Source organism: Gekko japonicus, unplaced genomic scaffold, assembly GCF_001447785.1.
Source record: "Gekko japonicus isolate JY-2015 unplaced genomic scaffold, Gekko_japonicus_V1.1 scaffold63, whole genome shotgun sequence".
In the NCBI taxonomy this organism is placed as follows: domain Eukaryota; kingdom Metazoa; phylum Chordata; class Lepidosauria; order Squamata; family Gekkonidae; genus Gekko; species Gekko japonicus.
The window spans coordinates 898,327-913,481 of record NW_015168654.1 but is presented as its reverse complement, the minus strand read 5'-3'; the positions used below and the strand labels follow the sequence as shown (position 1 = coordinate 913,481).

Sequence of the window (15,155 nt, the reverse complement as noted above, 5' to 3'; positions counted from 1 at the left end):
ACTGATCTCTGTCACCTGGATATCAGTTGTAATAGTGGGAGTTTTCCAGCCACCACTGGGAGGTTGACAACCCTATTACAACAGAGACATGATTTCTCCCCCCCCCCTTTCCAGTAGAGCTTTCGCCCTCTGCCAAGATAGGCGCGCTAAAACAATCCCCAAGAAAGCAATCCCACAGCAAAACAAAACAGAGATGCCCATCTTGTCTTTCCCGACAATGCAGTGCAGCCAGATCTATTCACAATACTGGATAGCGCCAGCACTATCCAGTACTGTGGATAGATCTATCTGGCTGCACTGCATAGTCAGGAAAAACTATGGGCTGGTTGATTTCTGGCTCACTGAAGACACTGGAATGGATTATCAGAGAGAAAAACATCTCTGCCTTGGCTTCTGACCCTACTGTGGAAGATGGCTTGTTGGATTGCCTTGCTAGAACAACTTTCTTCAACAAGTTACTATGTGTGAATGAAAGTTCTCATGTTCTGCATGTGAACTGGCATAGAACAGCTTCTGCTTACCCTGTTTTGCTGTTGTTGCAGGCTAAATGCCTAACTGCTTTCCAGTCCTTACCCTATAAGACCCTTAGCAGACTGCCAGCCTGGTAGCAACTGGAGCATGAAAGCAATTCTGCCAAGGCTGCAAAAAACAAAACCGAGTTAAATGACAAGTGGTCATTGGGGATTTATTTAGATGGGGAAGAGGGGAGAATGAGGAACAGTGTTTATCAAGTGAAGGACCCACAAGGCCTTGTGAAGGGCATCTCATTTTCTCCTCCCCCACTATTTCTTCTTTCCTTTTCCTGAAAGCGCTCATAGCCTCTCCCCTTATCCTTCTTCCTTATCTCCTTCCCACCCACCAGGCAGCTCACCCTGATCTGCCTGCATCTTCAATTCTCCTTCCTTCCCTGCTCCTGTCAGCCTGTTCCCTGGGAAAGCTTTGACTAAGTTGTGTGATGCCAGCAGGGCTGGCCAAGTAGTACAGTGGGGAACCTGCAAGGATTTGTGGGGGACACCATAATTTCCCCCGTATACCCTTCTCTTCACACGGTTTCTTCTTTCCTCTTGGCAGTCCCCATATTCTCAAATGCCCCTGCTCCCTTCTCTCCTTTCCACCCAATAACCAATCTACCTTTTATCTGCCCCCAACTGTATTTATTATTTATTTACTTTATTTCTCCACAATGGGAACACAAAGCTGCTTACATCATTCTCCTGTCCTTCATTTTATCTTCACAACAACCCTGTGAGCTAGGTTAGGTTCAGAGTTTGTAGTTGGTCACCCAGCAAGCTCCCATGGCAGAGAGGAGATTTCAACCTGGGTCTTCCATATCCTGGTATGAAATATCTAATCACTACACCATAATTGGTTTTCATGGAGTATCTGCTGTTGAACAGTAGCAAGCAACCAATCCTGGGTGAGTCATGCAGGGCAGGTGTAACAAGTCATCTGGTGCGTGCTGCAAGGCCTGGCCACAAGAGTCTTCCCTCAAAAGCCAACACAGCCCTAGAAAGGGCTCTGCCCCCCTTTTATGACAGAAACCAAGGCTTGAAGGTTGGCAATATTGCAGCAGTTGCCAAACAATGGCCACTGAGGGCATTTGTGCCTTATAGCGATGTGCTGTTTCTGTCATTTTGTAGAGTTCCCACTCCCGTGTGTGTATTCAGATCTCAGATTTTTCTGCAACCCAGAGGTTTTTTTCAAGTTTGTAGAAAGATCTGTTATATCTGTTCATGGCTCCAATATCTGTATTTAAGTATCCACAGATGGAGTCGTGAGATATATTGATGCAAATGAGATATATTGATGATTTTCACCCTGACCTAGCAGACAAGCTTTTCAGTGGCTGCTTTGGCTTCGTCATCCTGACTCATAGATTTATTTATTTATTTTATTATTTAGATTCCTAAGGAAATGTATGGAAAGTCTGCCAGAGGGCTTTCTAAGCATTTTTTCTCAAATAATGTCTTTTAATCTGAGTTGTGCCATCTCTTACACAGAAAAAAACCTATTTAAAATCAAGTAAAGCAATTGGTTTAAAGTGGGGTAAATATGCATAAGATGGCACTGTGAAATTTTTTCATTTGCTTTATAAGCCAAGCAATATCAGACAGGCATCAGACTTGATAGCAGAGATTCCATATTTTTCCTAATTTGCAACCTGTCAGTCTTTTCTTGCTCTGGATGCTCATGGGTCACCCCCACATAAGCCTAACTCTTTCTTAGGACCTTCTACTGAGGCCATCAGTCTTTTCTCACTGTTTCTTAGTCTGTCAACTTTTTCATCTCCTGCTAGCATGTGGAAATCCTGCTTTTTGCCCATTCTCATGAGAAATCCAAGAAATGCATTAGAAATTTTGTGTAGAAGAAGAAGAGATTGGATTTATACCCCGCCCTTCACTTGGAGTGTAATGATTCCTTGTTTTATGTGTGTGTGTGTGTCTTTAAAAGTTTGGTTGCATGGCGGTGGTGAGTAGACTAGAGTGGTTGAGAGAAGCAAGCATGGTATGATTGGTGGTTGACAGAGAGGGGGAGGGGTTTTGGAAGTGAAAATGAGTGGATGAGTAGGTATGTCAGTCAGGAGTTACAGTTACATGTTGACCGTTGTGGAGTTCAGTTAGTTCTGGGTATGAAGGAAGTTAGAAGCAATCCTGTATGGAAAAAGTTAGTTCAGTGAGAAACAGAAGGAAGGCTGAGAGAATAGGAAAAAGTAAATGAACGTTTAATTGAAGACAAGTTATAAGAAAGGCTGTATGTCCTAATAAACTGGAGAGAAAGAGTGAAAATATATGACCTTGAGTTAAAGTGTTACAAAGTTACCTGAAAGATCCCTGTCAGTAAGGGAGCATATTGTGTGTGATACACCAAGCAATGGTTCATTTATTACACATTACTAGATACCTTGTTCCACCCTTTTATTTATGAATTGTTTCAATAAATCCTCTTTTATTCAAATATACCAGCTCTGAAAGAAATACTTCCTCATGACCACATAGTTCCTCATAAGCCTTGTACTCGGTCTACCTAACTAGCAAGAGCAGAAGTAAAAGTATAAAGGTTTGGAAAGCCTTAAATTTCCTGGTGGCAGCCGTATATACATAGTAGAAAAAAATAAATAACACTTTTAAAGGGAAACCAGTCCTCCCCAATAAGGAGGACGTCACATGGAATCTCAGAGCGGCTTACAAACTCCTTTCCCTTCCCCTCCCCACAACAGACACCCTGTGAGGTGGGTGGGGCTGATAGAACTCTGGCATAAGCTGCTCTTTTTCAACAGCTGTGCCAGAGCTTGTGACTGACCCAAGGTCACATCAGCAGGTGCAAGTGGAGGAGTGGGGAATCAAACCCGGTTCTCCCAGATTGCAGTGAAGGAATGATGGACATTGGCTAGAATGATGCTTTTTTGGAACTCTGGTCAAGTACTACTGCTAGTTCTGGGTTCAGTCTGAACAGTTAACAACTGTATTTATTCCTAGCCAAGACCAATATAAATAAACTGGTTTAAGGTTGGTATAAAGAACACTTGGCCCTTTTGTGTCTGTAGTTTGGAACTGTTTTATCTGAGACTCCAGAAGGATAGTTGATGCAGTGCAGGAGAACAACCACAAGGTGTCCCCATAGCACTAACAAACGGAGAGGAGCATCTGACCATATAATTGCAAGGCACCTCTGAAGAGTAGAAGGAAAGAAGCAGCAGACCTAAAGTAGTAGGTTCATACATGGTGCTTGTTTTGAAAGCCAAGAGGGAAAATCACTCTTGGAAAATGTGAAGTAATAACAGAAAGGTTCCCTTGAACATGTGTAGGATGTCTTTCCCTTGCACCTGAGTAACCACAGGTCCAAGGTAAGGACTTCGAAGTACAAAGTCCTGAGCTTCTTCAGTGATATCCACAAGAAGGTATGGCGCATGAAGCCACATACATCAGAATAGTTCCTTCTTATTTGTTTTAGCACTAAAGCATCAGATTAAGTTCTAGGTAGGCATGCTTGAATGTTCTACAAGTGCTACCTGCAAATATTCAAACTCTTGTCAGAACCATGACAATTGAGGCTTTTCTTCAAAATGGACGACAAGACTCCTTACAGCCAGTGGTACCTTCAAGGCCAGAATTCAGAATAGAAGTCTAGAGCGCCATCTTGTGCACTCAGCATTTGAAGTCTGTATTACCACCTAAAGCAAGGGGGAGGGAATCATTAGCTACAGAATTACCCAACTGCACCACTGTTTACAGTGTACAAATGATGACTCCGTTTGCAGATTTAGACATACCAGATTCATCAGACAGATAGCTCATCAGCTGAAACCCCTCCACGAGATGTTAAACTGACAGTCCAGGCCCTCCCACTAAGATGCTGGTGCAGAAACAGATTGGGAAAGCATGAAGGACCAGTTAATAGGACGTGGCAGCAGATTCCTGGTGAGCAGTCACAAGACTAGCTCGTCACCATGCCAAAACCCCAGTAACTCACAGGCTTCAGCATGTGAAAATAACAGAAGGAAGCAGCTAGTTCTGTGCGTAATGATAATGGAATACAAGAAGTTGCCTTATATTGTGTCAGACCATTCGTCTATCTAGGTCAGTATTGTCTACTTTAACAGTGGTTTGCCAGTGTTTGTAGAGCTCTTTCACATCAACAACTACATTTTAACAGGAGATACCAGGGACCCATGGCCAATGTTCTCTCTAAGCTGTGGAGTCTTGTGAGCCAAAATTCTACTTTGTGAGCTACTGGCATGAAAGTTGTGAGCGAGCAATTTGCATAAGTTAGTTTGCTCTGGAGCCATCCTTCCTGAGCTAAGACAAAAATGTGTGAGCCAGAGGCTAAAAACCTGTGAGCTAGCTCACTCTAACTCAGCTTAGAGGGAACACTGCCCATGGCTCTACAGCTTGGAGTCTGCAGCTCATCATGTGGGAACCCATTGGAGAAGTGTATTTTGGTCACTATGGGGTGATGAAAAGTGCCATCACATTGCAGCCAGCATATGGTTGTCCCTGTAGGGTTTCCAAGGCAAAAGATAAGCAGAGTTTGGTTGCCACTGCCTGACTCTCCATAGCCACCCTGGATTTTTTTGGTGGTCTACCCATCCAAGTACTAGCCAGGGCCAGCCCTGCTTCGCTTCTGAGATCTGACGAGATTGGGCTAGCCTGGGCTACCCAAATCAGGTCACTGTGGGGTACAGTAGAGCAAATACTCTTCTCCCCAAAAAGATGAGAGGTGCAAATAAATGACACGACACTCTTTTCTCGCAACAATGCTCATTCCTTTATTGTCATGATCAAGATTTTTGGAATGGTGCTGCCAGAGCACTGTTTGGGACAGCACTAAATCAAAGCAACATTACAGAGTACTGAAGAGCTTAACCATCCAGAACCAGAGGGGGCGTGGGACAACGACCTCTGCCAGTAAATTATGTATAATATAGCTATGCATAATATGTCCTGTATATTCATATGTATAGAGCGACAAGCATGGGCCAACGTACACCAATTTTTTACTTCCTAAATAAACCACCACAGCAACAGGCACAAAGATTTTGGTCCCAGTTGAGGCCCTCATCTTGCCAATCAACCAATCCCTCCCACTTTGTGAAAAAAAAACCCTCTGGAATTTGTCCCCTCTCCAGTCACCCACATAGACAGTAATTTCATAGTTTTCCCAGAGTGGACACCCACACTCACCCACACAACATACGCATCCACCACACACATTCATATGTAAATACAGACTTGCCAACATACAAAGAACAAAGAACATCAGAAATTTACATCTGAGGTTGTCGCAGCAATGCAGTGAGGCCCTGGGAGCACCCCGGCCTGTTCGACAGAGGCAGGAGGGATGCCACAGCTAAATTAGCTGTTCTTGTCTTAAATAACAGAATTTCTTAATCATTGTCCTTGGGTTTTGTGCTAGGAAGTTATCTGAGGTTATTGGCAGCACAGCAGTGGACAGAGAACCAAAATGCGAGAGATCTTCAGACACTATACGTGGCGGGAGTATCGAAGGGGCACTTTGGCGTCAGAAGTAGCTTGTTGTGCCCCTTGCTTGTATGCACAAGGGCATCACCACTAGGGAGGGGCTAGCTGTGGAGAGACTCTGCCAAATTCCTTAAGTCGAAATCCATAGGGCAGGAGATACAATCTGGCCCCAACCCATTTACAGCCAGTTCAGATCCAGGCTGGGTGTAAAGAATTCCGTTCCTGTGCATCTTTTATGGCAACAGCCTCTGTTGCAATGGTATAGAAAATGAATCAAGCAGAACGGATGTCTCCAGCTTTTGCTACTGGGAAGGATGGATGTCTTTTGTCCTGGCTGGTCTGCTCAGCTACGTGTCTCCACCAGATACATCTCTTTATATCCCATGGTAAACAAAGTCCAAAGGGCAGAAACAGCCCAGTTATTGGCATGTCCAAGAAGACAGTAGGGTTGGCAATACCTTAAAGGCTCTGAGCAATTGGTTTGCAGGTATGGCATTGGCCAGACCTGAAATGTTTCAAGCCCCCTTGCTGTGCGTCGCCGTTGTGCTGTATGGTAAACCCAGAAGATCCATCTGGAAGTACTTGATCCCAGCTCCAGGGCAATGCACATGTTTAAGAGACTCTGGAAATCAAAGGCAAGGAAGTACTGACTGAGTCCGTTCAAATGCCACTGGCAGACAGGTGAAGGAGGATGGGAAAGGGACTTTTCTCTAACAGCTGTACTATTCTTCAGTAAGTGACCTGAAAGATATGTTGGACCCACTCAGACTGACTCACCAAGCCTCTTCCCCTTCCCCCATCATTGTCCCCAAAACATTCTCGATTTCTTGTGGTGTCTGATGGTACTCCTGTTCTGGCCACCACAATTTCTACGCCATGTGCAGCAGGACCAAGGGAAAACAAGGCAGGCATGATTAGAGTGCCACCAGCTATAACAAGTGGCAAAGCGCACAGAATGAATGAGAGCCCCGAGGGAAGCCGTTCAAGGACAGACTGGCACACTGTACAGTGAAACTGCACAGCACTGTATTGTGGGCCCCCCCGCATGTTTCTCTTGTCTGCATCATGACCAGAACATTCTAGGAAATAGGCTGTTGTCATTTCCTTGCTGCCAAACAGGACAACCTCCCTCTCCCTTCCCATCCTCTGAGCCACCTTGCAGTGGCTTATGGCTTTCAGAAGCAGATACTATATAAGTAAAATCCCCCTGGCCCACACTAATAAATCAGGAATAACTACCACTCCCAGTTCGGTTCTCATTGTCACAAAACAAGGATTCAAATCCTGATTCATCCACAAGCATGCATTGTAAAATGACATGGGTGCATCGTTCTACCACCCTCTTACAGCAGAAAGGTAATTAAAGAAAGGCTAATACAGTAATCCTTGTTAAACAATCTTGAGCACAACACACTGAGTGTGAACACAAGTGGAAATGTCCACAGAATCTGTGGGAAGGAATATACCAGCAATGGCTAGGCAACAGGAAGATGGAAACTGAGGCTCGCTTACAGTGACTGATAGCTAGACCTAAATAGGAAAAATCTGCCCGCCCTCTAGTATTACATGCCATGGGTCTCTGCTATTACTTGGGGGTATGCCCCACTCAATGTCAGAAATCCCGTTTTCACTAGACATCTCTTTTCCTTTATGGCCTCAGAAAGTGGACAATCCCCTTCTATAACATAGCTGCTGTAAGCACTGAACATATAATTTTGGGCCATGGAGGTCTCTGTGCTTTCTCTCTTTCCTCTTCTAAATAAATCCACCCACATCAGGTCCACCTCTCCGCACGTCACCATTGCTTCTGTATTATTCTCTGCTACTCATGGTGGCTGCAAATCTTAGATGCTGTGGGGTTTATGTATGTGCAGTATCCCACGGAAACATGGTAGCTGCCCGGGACTGAAGAATTAGCAGCTACTACGAGAAGCCAAGTTCATGGCAAAAGCAGTAGCTGCACCTTGCAGCCTGAGTAGAAGTAGCTGCAGTTGCCCCCAGCTGGATTCTAGAAATGGGTGATTATGAACTTGTAATTAACTTGCACTAGTGATAGAGTTAGATGGGAAATGGAATATAACAATTTCCTCTAGATAGCCCATGTTCAGCAGTAACCTATGGCAACCTACAGGCTCAATGGTAATCTACAGCATCTTACAGGTGCAAAGGGAAATGCACACATGGGTACACAGAGCAGTTCAGGATGTTTTAGAGTAGAATACTTCACCTCACTCTCCCTGATTTCTCTACTTTTCCCTGCTGACCTCAGCTCAACCCAAAAAGTCCTCAGAGTACTGAACGAAATTGGCTTATCTCGGGAAAATTACATGGGGCTCTGGGAATTCCATGTATAAAGTCTGCAGTGGGTCCCCCCCCCTTTTAAATAGCTGGCATGTGGGACCCCAATTTAAATTACAACTGGATGAGGTGTTGAGCCTTGACTCCAGTTGAAAGGACCAGAGAGTAGGTGACGTGAAAGTCCTTGGCTGAGATCCTGGTGAGCTGCTGCCAGGTTGAGTAGACAATAATAACTTTGATGGGAGTAATGGTCTGATTCAGAATAAGGCAGCTTCATTTGTTCATGTGTCCCTTTCACCATTTTCCTTCCCAAAACAACTCTGTGGGCTTGTTTTTCAGTGCAAACAAAACTGTATATCAAATTCCATTATGTTTGTCCAGTGGGACAAATTGCAGTCCCATGAATGTGCTTCAGATAGGGAAAATGGTGGAAGGGAAAAGGCTTAATACTTTCCTTCTGTACTGAGGTCTTGCATACAAGTTGGGATCCTGCACGCCAGCTATTTGAAAGGGAAAAAAATGCTAGGAGCTCCCTTCATGGAATTCCCCAGCATCTCATCTGGTCTGATCCTCAGCTGCAGGTCATCACTGAGTTTTGGGTTTCCTTCCATTCCACCAGGGAATTCCATACATGCCTGGTTGGATTTTTATCTACAGATTGTCTCTTCCCCAGTGAGAATATAGAGGATTTCTGTTTCAAGACAGTAGATGCATGACCTTGACGGAATTGGTTTTAAAGTCACTAAGTGGATGAAAAATGCCTCTGTCTGAAGCTGGGGCAAGTGAGAAGGGCTCATAAAGATGTTTTGGTTACCCCCTCCAAAACAGTGCTTGCATAATCCGTGCCCACTGCACTTCTGTACAACAGCGGAGCCAGCTTTGTGAATGACAGCGGTGAACAGAAAGTTTAAGATGCGACTGATGCTCTTCTTGCAAGAACAAAAGCAGTTTCTATGGTTGATGTGATCATATTCCTGCCACCAAGTCCTGCCCAACTGCATAGTGGATACAACAAAGCGGACCACAACTCCTGGAATCCTGAAGAACACGGAGGGAGCGCCGCACGGCCACCAGAGCGAAGTGCAGATTGTTCGGCTTCCTCCCCACTAATAAGTGACTTGCCACAGGGGGTTCAAGGGAGCATCAATGGAGTGATGGGCAAGTAACAGTCCTCTTCTAGGAACATTGTGCGTTGTGCAGCCACTCCACTGGCAGGGGAGCAGTCGGTGCTGTGCTCCTCACTAACCGAAGATGCTGCTCAGTCTGGAACCCCGCATCGTCACAAAGACACACCATAAATAAATATGTTAAATAAATAGAATGACAGACCCGGGGGTGGGGGGGTGGGGACAAGGGCCCCAGGGAAGCCGTCATCTTTTAACAGACACGCAAACACACGAGAAGTAGCTAAAGACAAAGAAGAGTTAGTGCAGGGGAAGCCCGTCCCTGGACCACGTGTTCTCGGAGGCAGCCAGTGTCGGGAGAAGGAGCACAGTCCTCCCTGTGCGAAGGAAGGGCGAAGGGGTGTTACTTGTGAACCAGTGCTGTGGAGGGTTTCTGTGAGCTGGAGGCAAGGGATACGTGTGTCGCTGAGGATGGCAGAGAACGAGGACTCTGGCACCTGGGAAGAGCATGAACGAGAATGAAAATAATGATCTCAGAGTCTCCTTTCCCCCCCCTCCCCACCCTCACATCAAGCCATACTTTGCTGAAACTATTTTGTCCCCACACGAGAACTGCCACAGGAGAGTCCAATGATCCCATTCAGGCTTCACGCATTTGCCTTCCTCCCCACATGCCACATGGAACTTCATAGGCAGAGAACATTCTCGTTATTTCCCCAAATGTATTGACCAGCCGGAATGGCCTAATAATGGCTAAAATCAGACCACAGTTGCCTGCTGTTTTTGCAGAACATCTTGGGACCCAAATGTTTTTATTGTAATTTATGTGCTATTATATGTAAGCCACCCTGAGCTGACTAAACAAAAAAACAAACAAACAAATAAATGGCTCTTGGCACGTTCTTCAGATTGGGTAAATTGTTATTTCATTCTTATTTGTTCATCACTATTGGTTTCCCTTGCTCAAAAGCCAGTCGTATCCGACTCTAGGGGACGGTGCTTATCTCCATTTCCAAGCCGAAGAGCCAGTGCTGTCCAAAGACTTCTCCATGGTCACGTGGCCAGCATGACTAAATGCCAAGGCACATGGAACACTGTTACCTTCCCACCAAAGCGATACCTATTCATCTACTTGTAATTTCTTGCTTTCGAACTGCTAAGTTGGCAGGAGCTCGAGCCAGAGACAGGAGCTCACTCCGTCATGTGGCACTCGGGTCTCAAACTGCTGAGCTACAGACCTTCCGATCTGCAGCTCAGCATCTTAACCTCTGAGCCACTGCGGCCCCTAAGTTCATCACTATATCAGGTAGTAAAGTAGACAGTGCATGTCATTCACTAAGGAAACAATCCTTAGCAGTTCAACTCAGAAGTAGGTACCATGTTATTCAGTGGGGCCTACTCCCAGCAAAGGGTCCTTATTGCAACCTAACAGTACCATATTAAGCAAAGTTGCACCCCTTTAAATCCACTGAATTCAATAGGGTGTAACTGTGTGTAGATTGCACAGTAAAGCAGTTAATCCAGCCTGCCCCCAGATACAGGATAGAGCTGAGCATGCACTAAGACGGGAAAAACAGAGGGAGATATCAGCCTCCTCAATACTGTGACAGTTTATAAGAGGAGGAATGGGGCTTGGGGGCATTATTATTGCTATTCCCCCTGTGATTTCTCATGGGCACCAAACTGGTATATATAGGACATGATGCCACCCTTCTGGACCAGATAAAACCAAAGTCTCAAACCTTTTGTTAATGACTGCAACCACCAGATCTACTCCAATAAATCTCTGTTAGCAGCATTGCTTAGGTTGGGATCCATTACCCACCCATCACCCTGCTGTCTGCCCTACAAAGCTGGTCATATTCTGGAGACATCACTGCCAGTGCTAGGACCTGGGGCCTGAATGAGAAAATATCCACCCATCTGCTTGACTTTCTGACTACATGGATGAGCACACAACATGCTCTTCCACGTCAGCCCCAAAACATATATTTGCCCACTCACCAAGACCGTGACTTCCGCACCCGGGATGCAGCAGGCCGCTCCAAGAGGCTATCCAGGCGCATGAGCCTCTCCAGGTGCAATGCTCGTGGATCATGTTCGCTTTGGTCCTGTGTGATCTCAAACTCAAATACAGCTGGTGGGGAAACATCAAGTTCCAGAAACATGATGTTCTCAGCCTGTGTGAAGTTGCAAAAAGAAGGTAGGATGGAAAGATGCAGTCAAGAATGAGAGGTTAGTTTGAGCTGGGGTTGGATCGGAGAATTCAATACATACACAAACATGTATTAAGAAAGGGGCTCCTAAAAATTAGAATTAGGGGGATGTGGACTGAGCTTGTCTTCTACTAATTCTCCATGAATTGGACTGTGAGCCCCATGGGTTCATAAACATCTTTGTGTATATTATTTATAAATATTTAATTCGTCTGGGTCTTTGGGATAGGGCGACCTTAGACATGGACATGAATAAACAAAACTTTCTGTAAATGTGAGACCGATAGATCTTTCTGTACCACCTGACTTGTATCTTTGTGTCCTTCAAAATGGGAGAGGGCACATTCGGAAAGGGTTTACTTGGGACCATGCAAGGCTGATTCTGTTGGAAGCCCCTTCTCTCCGTCAGATCCTTTTTCTCCACTTCCTCACACAAGTCTCTGTGACTCACCCGGTACCGAGGATGGGAGCCCACTGACATGGCTAGGCGAGCGTATTGGCTGATGGGCCTCTTGTAGCCCACTGCGGAGGTTGGCCGCTTCTTCATCTGGGTGTTCCCGCTGCCACCGCTGCTGCAGCCACTGTTGTGAAAGTCAGATTAGTTTCCCCATAAACGAAATATATTTAGTAATTTAATAAAACTCAGCAACAAGAAAAGTAGGATCTATAGTTCTGTGTGTCAAACACCTCTGCCCACCATCCTGTGTCTGAGCTGGAGGCAATTTCCCTCTGACTTGCTCCCCAGACTCTCTAAATTTAGCCCTTCTTTTGACTGTTTTCATCTTCTTTTGGTGCTCCGAGGTTTTGTATCACCTGCCTCATCAGCAGGTAATCTGCAGTCAATTTCTGTGCACACTTTTTTTTTAGTTAACACAAACCAAAGGGTGCTGAGGATTTGTTTCCCATCCACCCCGGCTGTCCTGAGAGCTATCTTCCTTTAGAGGGTTTTCTACAGTGTCATTTCAAAACAGTTTGAAACCTGCTTAGCTCTTGTGACCATTTCTTATAGGCCAATCACCACTTTGGGGTCAGGAAGGAATTTTCCTCCAGGCCAAATTAACCCAGGGATCCTGGAGGTTTTTTGCTTTCCTCTGGGCATAGAGCACGGGTCACAGACGAATTGTGTTGTTGTTTTTGTTTGGGGGGGGGGGCTGTGAATTTCCTGCACTATGTAGGGTGTTGGACTAGATGACCTTGGGGTCCCTTCCAGCTGTATGTTTCTATGCCTTCTAAGTGAAGAACCAGAGGAACTGTATTTCTGCCCATGAAGACCACAGGCCCCCAAAAGGGAGGGGGATGAATTCAAAGACTCACCCTCCTCCGGTCAGCACTAGGGGTTGGAATTTCCACTGGTCTTCCTCGCAGTCGAAGTAGAGGCGGTTCATGATTTTGTTCTTCTCCTCAGGGGGGATGAAGTTTTCAATGATTAGGTACCTGAACATGGAAGGGGGAGAGTCAGGTGAAGGAAGGCTACCATGGCAAAGCGTGCCATTTGGGACCCTAAACAGACGTGACCCACACGTGACTGGGGAGGGAAGGTGGACGGAAGGCACAGCTTGGGGAAAAAAAATGAAGACAAAGAAATGGCATTGTGTTTATTTTCTTATTTATTCTGAAAAGTGTAGCCCATTTAGTAGTCCATATAAGGCTAACGAGTCAGCGATCAGTTTTAGTGTGAAACATCTCTCCCAAGGAGCTCAGCTCAAATGGGCTGATCATGTCTTGTCTCCATCGTGGCTGATGCTTGGTCCCCTGTACTTGCCTCATTACCTGGAGTAGCCTCCCCTTTTCTATTAATCAAGATGCCTCCCACCCAGAGTTCCCTCTAAGCTGAGTTAGTGTGAGCTAGCTCACAGTTTTTTAGCTTCCAGCATTTTTGTCTTAGCTCAGGAAGGATGGCTCCAGAGCATACTTCTGTATGCAGTAGCCAAATCGCTGTCTCACAACTTTAATGTCAGTAGCTCCCAAAGTAGAATTTTTGCACACAAGACTCCACAGCTTAGAGGGAGCATTGCTCCCACCCCCTCCACATTCTTCTTACAGGCCCACTTCTCAGGGACCAGTTCCCACCCTTATTTTCGCCCTTCATTGCCACCTCACCCTCCCCTGCCCCTCCACCTCTTGTCACTGTGACACTCTGACATCAGCCTCCCCCATCCAGAAGTGGCCCTGCCATGAGGCAAAGCGAGGTGATTCTCTTCAAGCAGTAGATGTGGGGTTTTGTTAAAGATGGCGGAAACAAAGATCTGAGTGGCCCCGGGGTCAAAATCCACTGGAGGTTCACCTGTACAAGCCCCCTTGTACAGCAACTGTAGAAGATCACACTCCTTTCAACATCTGGATTTGCTGCTTCAGGTACCAAGAATAGCTTGGTCCAAACCTGCCTATATCCCTGCCTTAACCATCTGATGTACATTAATGAGTTCAAGGCAGGAAATCTACCAGTTCTGGATCCTGTACAGCACCTGGCACATGCTTTGAGCACTATGCCACTGATGTAAAACAGCAGTGTTAGAAGTAGGGAGCATAGAGAAAATTTGGGAATAAATTACAGATTGGGTGGGAGGAGGGGCTCACTTCTTAAGGCAGAAGGAAATAAACCACGAGTTGATTTCCATAGTTCCACATAATGGCATGGTAGCGTCATCAGAAACAGTTTTTACCTCACTAGTTTCATGTGCCAAATATTTCTTGTGATATCAGAAAGAGCAATTGAGGAGTAACAGGCTCCTTGACTGGGTACAAATCAGCCAGCAGGGTGAAACTGAAGAGATAAAAATAACCTCTGAGGGAATGCCATTCCTTACAGTCACTATCCCTCAGGTCAACAAAGGAGGTCCTAGTCTAAATTCCCCTATTTGAGTAAGGTATCATCTATCAGAGTTAGAAGTTTTTCAGTCATTACCTCAGTGCTAAGGAATGTTCTCCTCACTGATGCCCAAAGCTATTAGAAATCAGGGGGAAACATAACATCTTTCCTTCTGGGAAATATGTGTGGTTAGATTGTTGGATTAGGATCTGGGAGACCCAAGTTCAAATTCCCATGGAAGCTTGCTGGGTGACTTTGGGTCACCCAGGATGACTTGGGGGATACTCTCTCAGACTAACCTACCTCACAGGGTTGTTGTGAGAATAAAATGGAGAGGAAAACTATGTAAGCCACTTTGGCCAGCAGCTCCCTGTAGCAAATAGCGGCAATAGTACAGAGAATAAGCCTCCAGGGTCCTGCTATTAAAGTTTCCCGGTCTGAGACCACTCCCCACAGCACTTCACATCCACATGAGAATGATTCACATGTTTGATTTCTCTTAAGATTACTGGGTTGGATCCTACCACCTTTCCACTTCCACAAGACGCAGGAGAGTTGATCTTGCCGAACCCCCCCACCCCCGTCACTGCCACCCCATCCTATGTGGCTTTTTATCTGTATGGGTCCCCTAATCCCTGGCATAGCCTTTTTGGTGGTGGTGGGTTTCTCTGAAGAGAAAGATCGAGTATAAATTTATATCTGTTTGCCTGTCTGTCACTAACCCGTTTGA

The 15,155-nt window shown here is 45.6% G+C and overlaps 1 protein-coding gene across 1 annotated transcript in view; it reads right to left on the bottom strand.

Annotated features, from left to right (window-relative positions):
* Positions 1–9,803: 9,803 nt before the first annotated feature.
* The window catches only part of KIF3C (kinesin family member 3C), a 64,227-nt gene continuing 58,875 nt past the window's right edge, over positions 9,804–15,155 (bottom strand). Inside the window, exons 5-8 of the mRNA XM_015415162.1 lie at positions 12,946–13,050; positions 12,068–12,188; positions 11,405–11,580; positions 9,804–9,897 (exon numbers count right to left, since the gene is read on the bottom strand). Coding sequence (XP_015270648.1) covers positions 9,804–9,897; positions 11,405–11,580; positions 12,068–12,188; positions 12,946–13,050 — 496 coding nt within the window. The remainder of the gene's footprint in view (positions 9,898–11,404; positions 11,581–12,067; positions 12,189–12,945; positions 13,051–15,155) is intronic.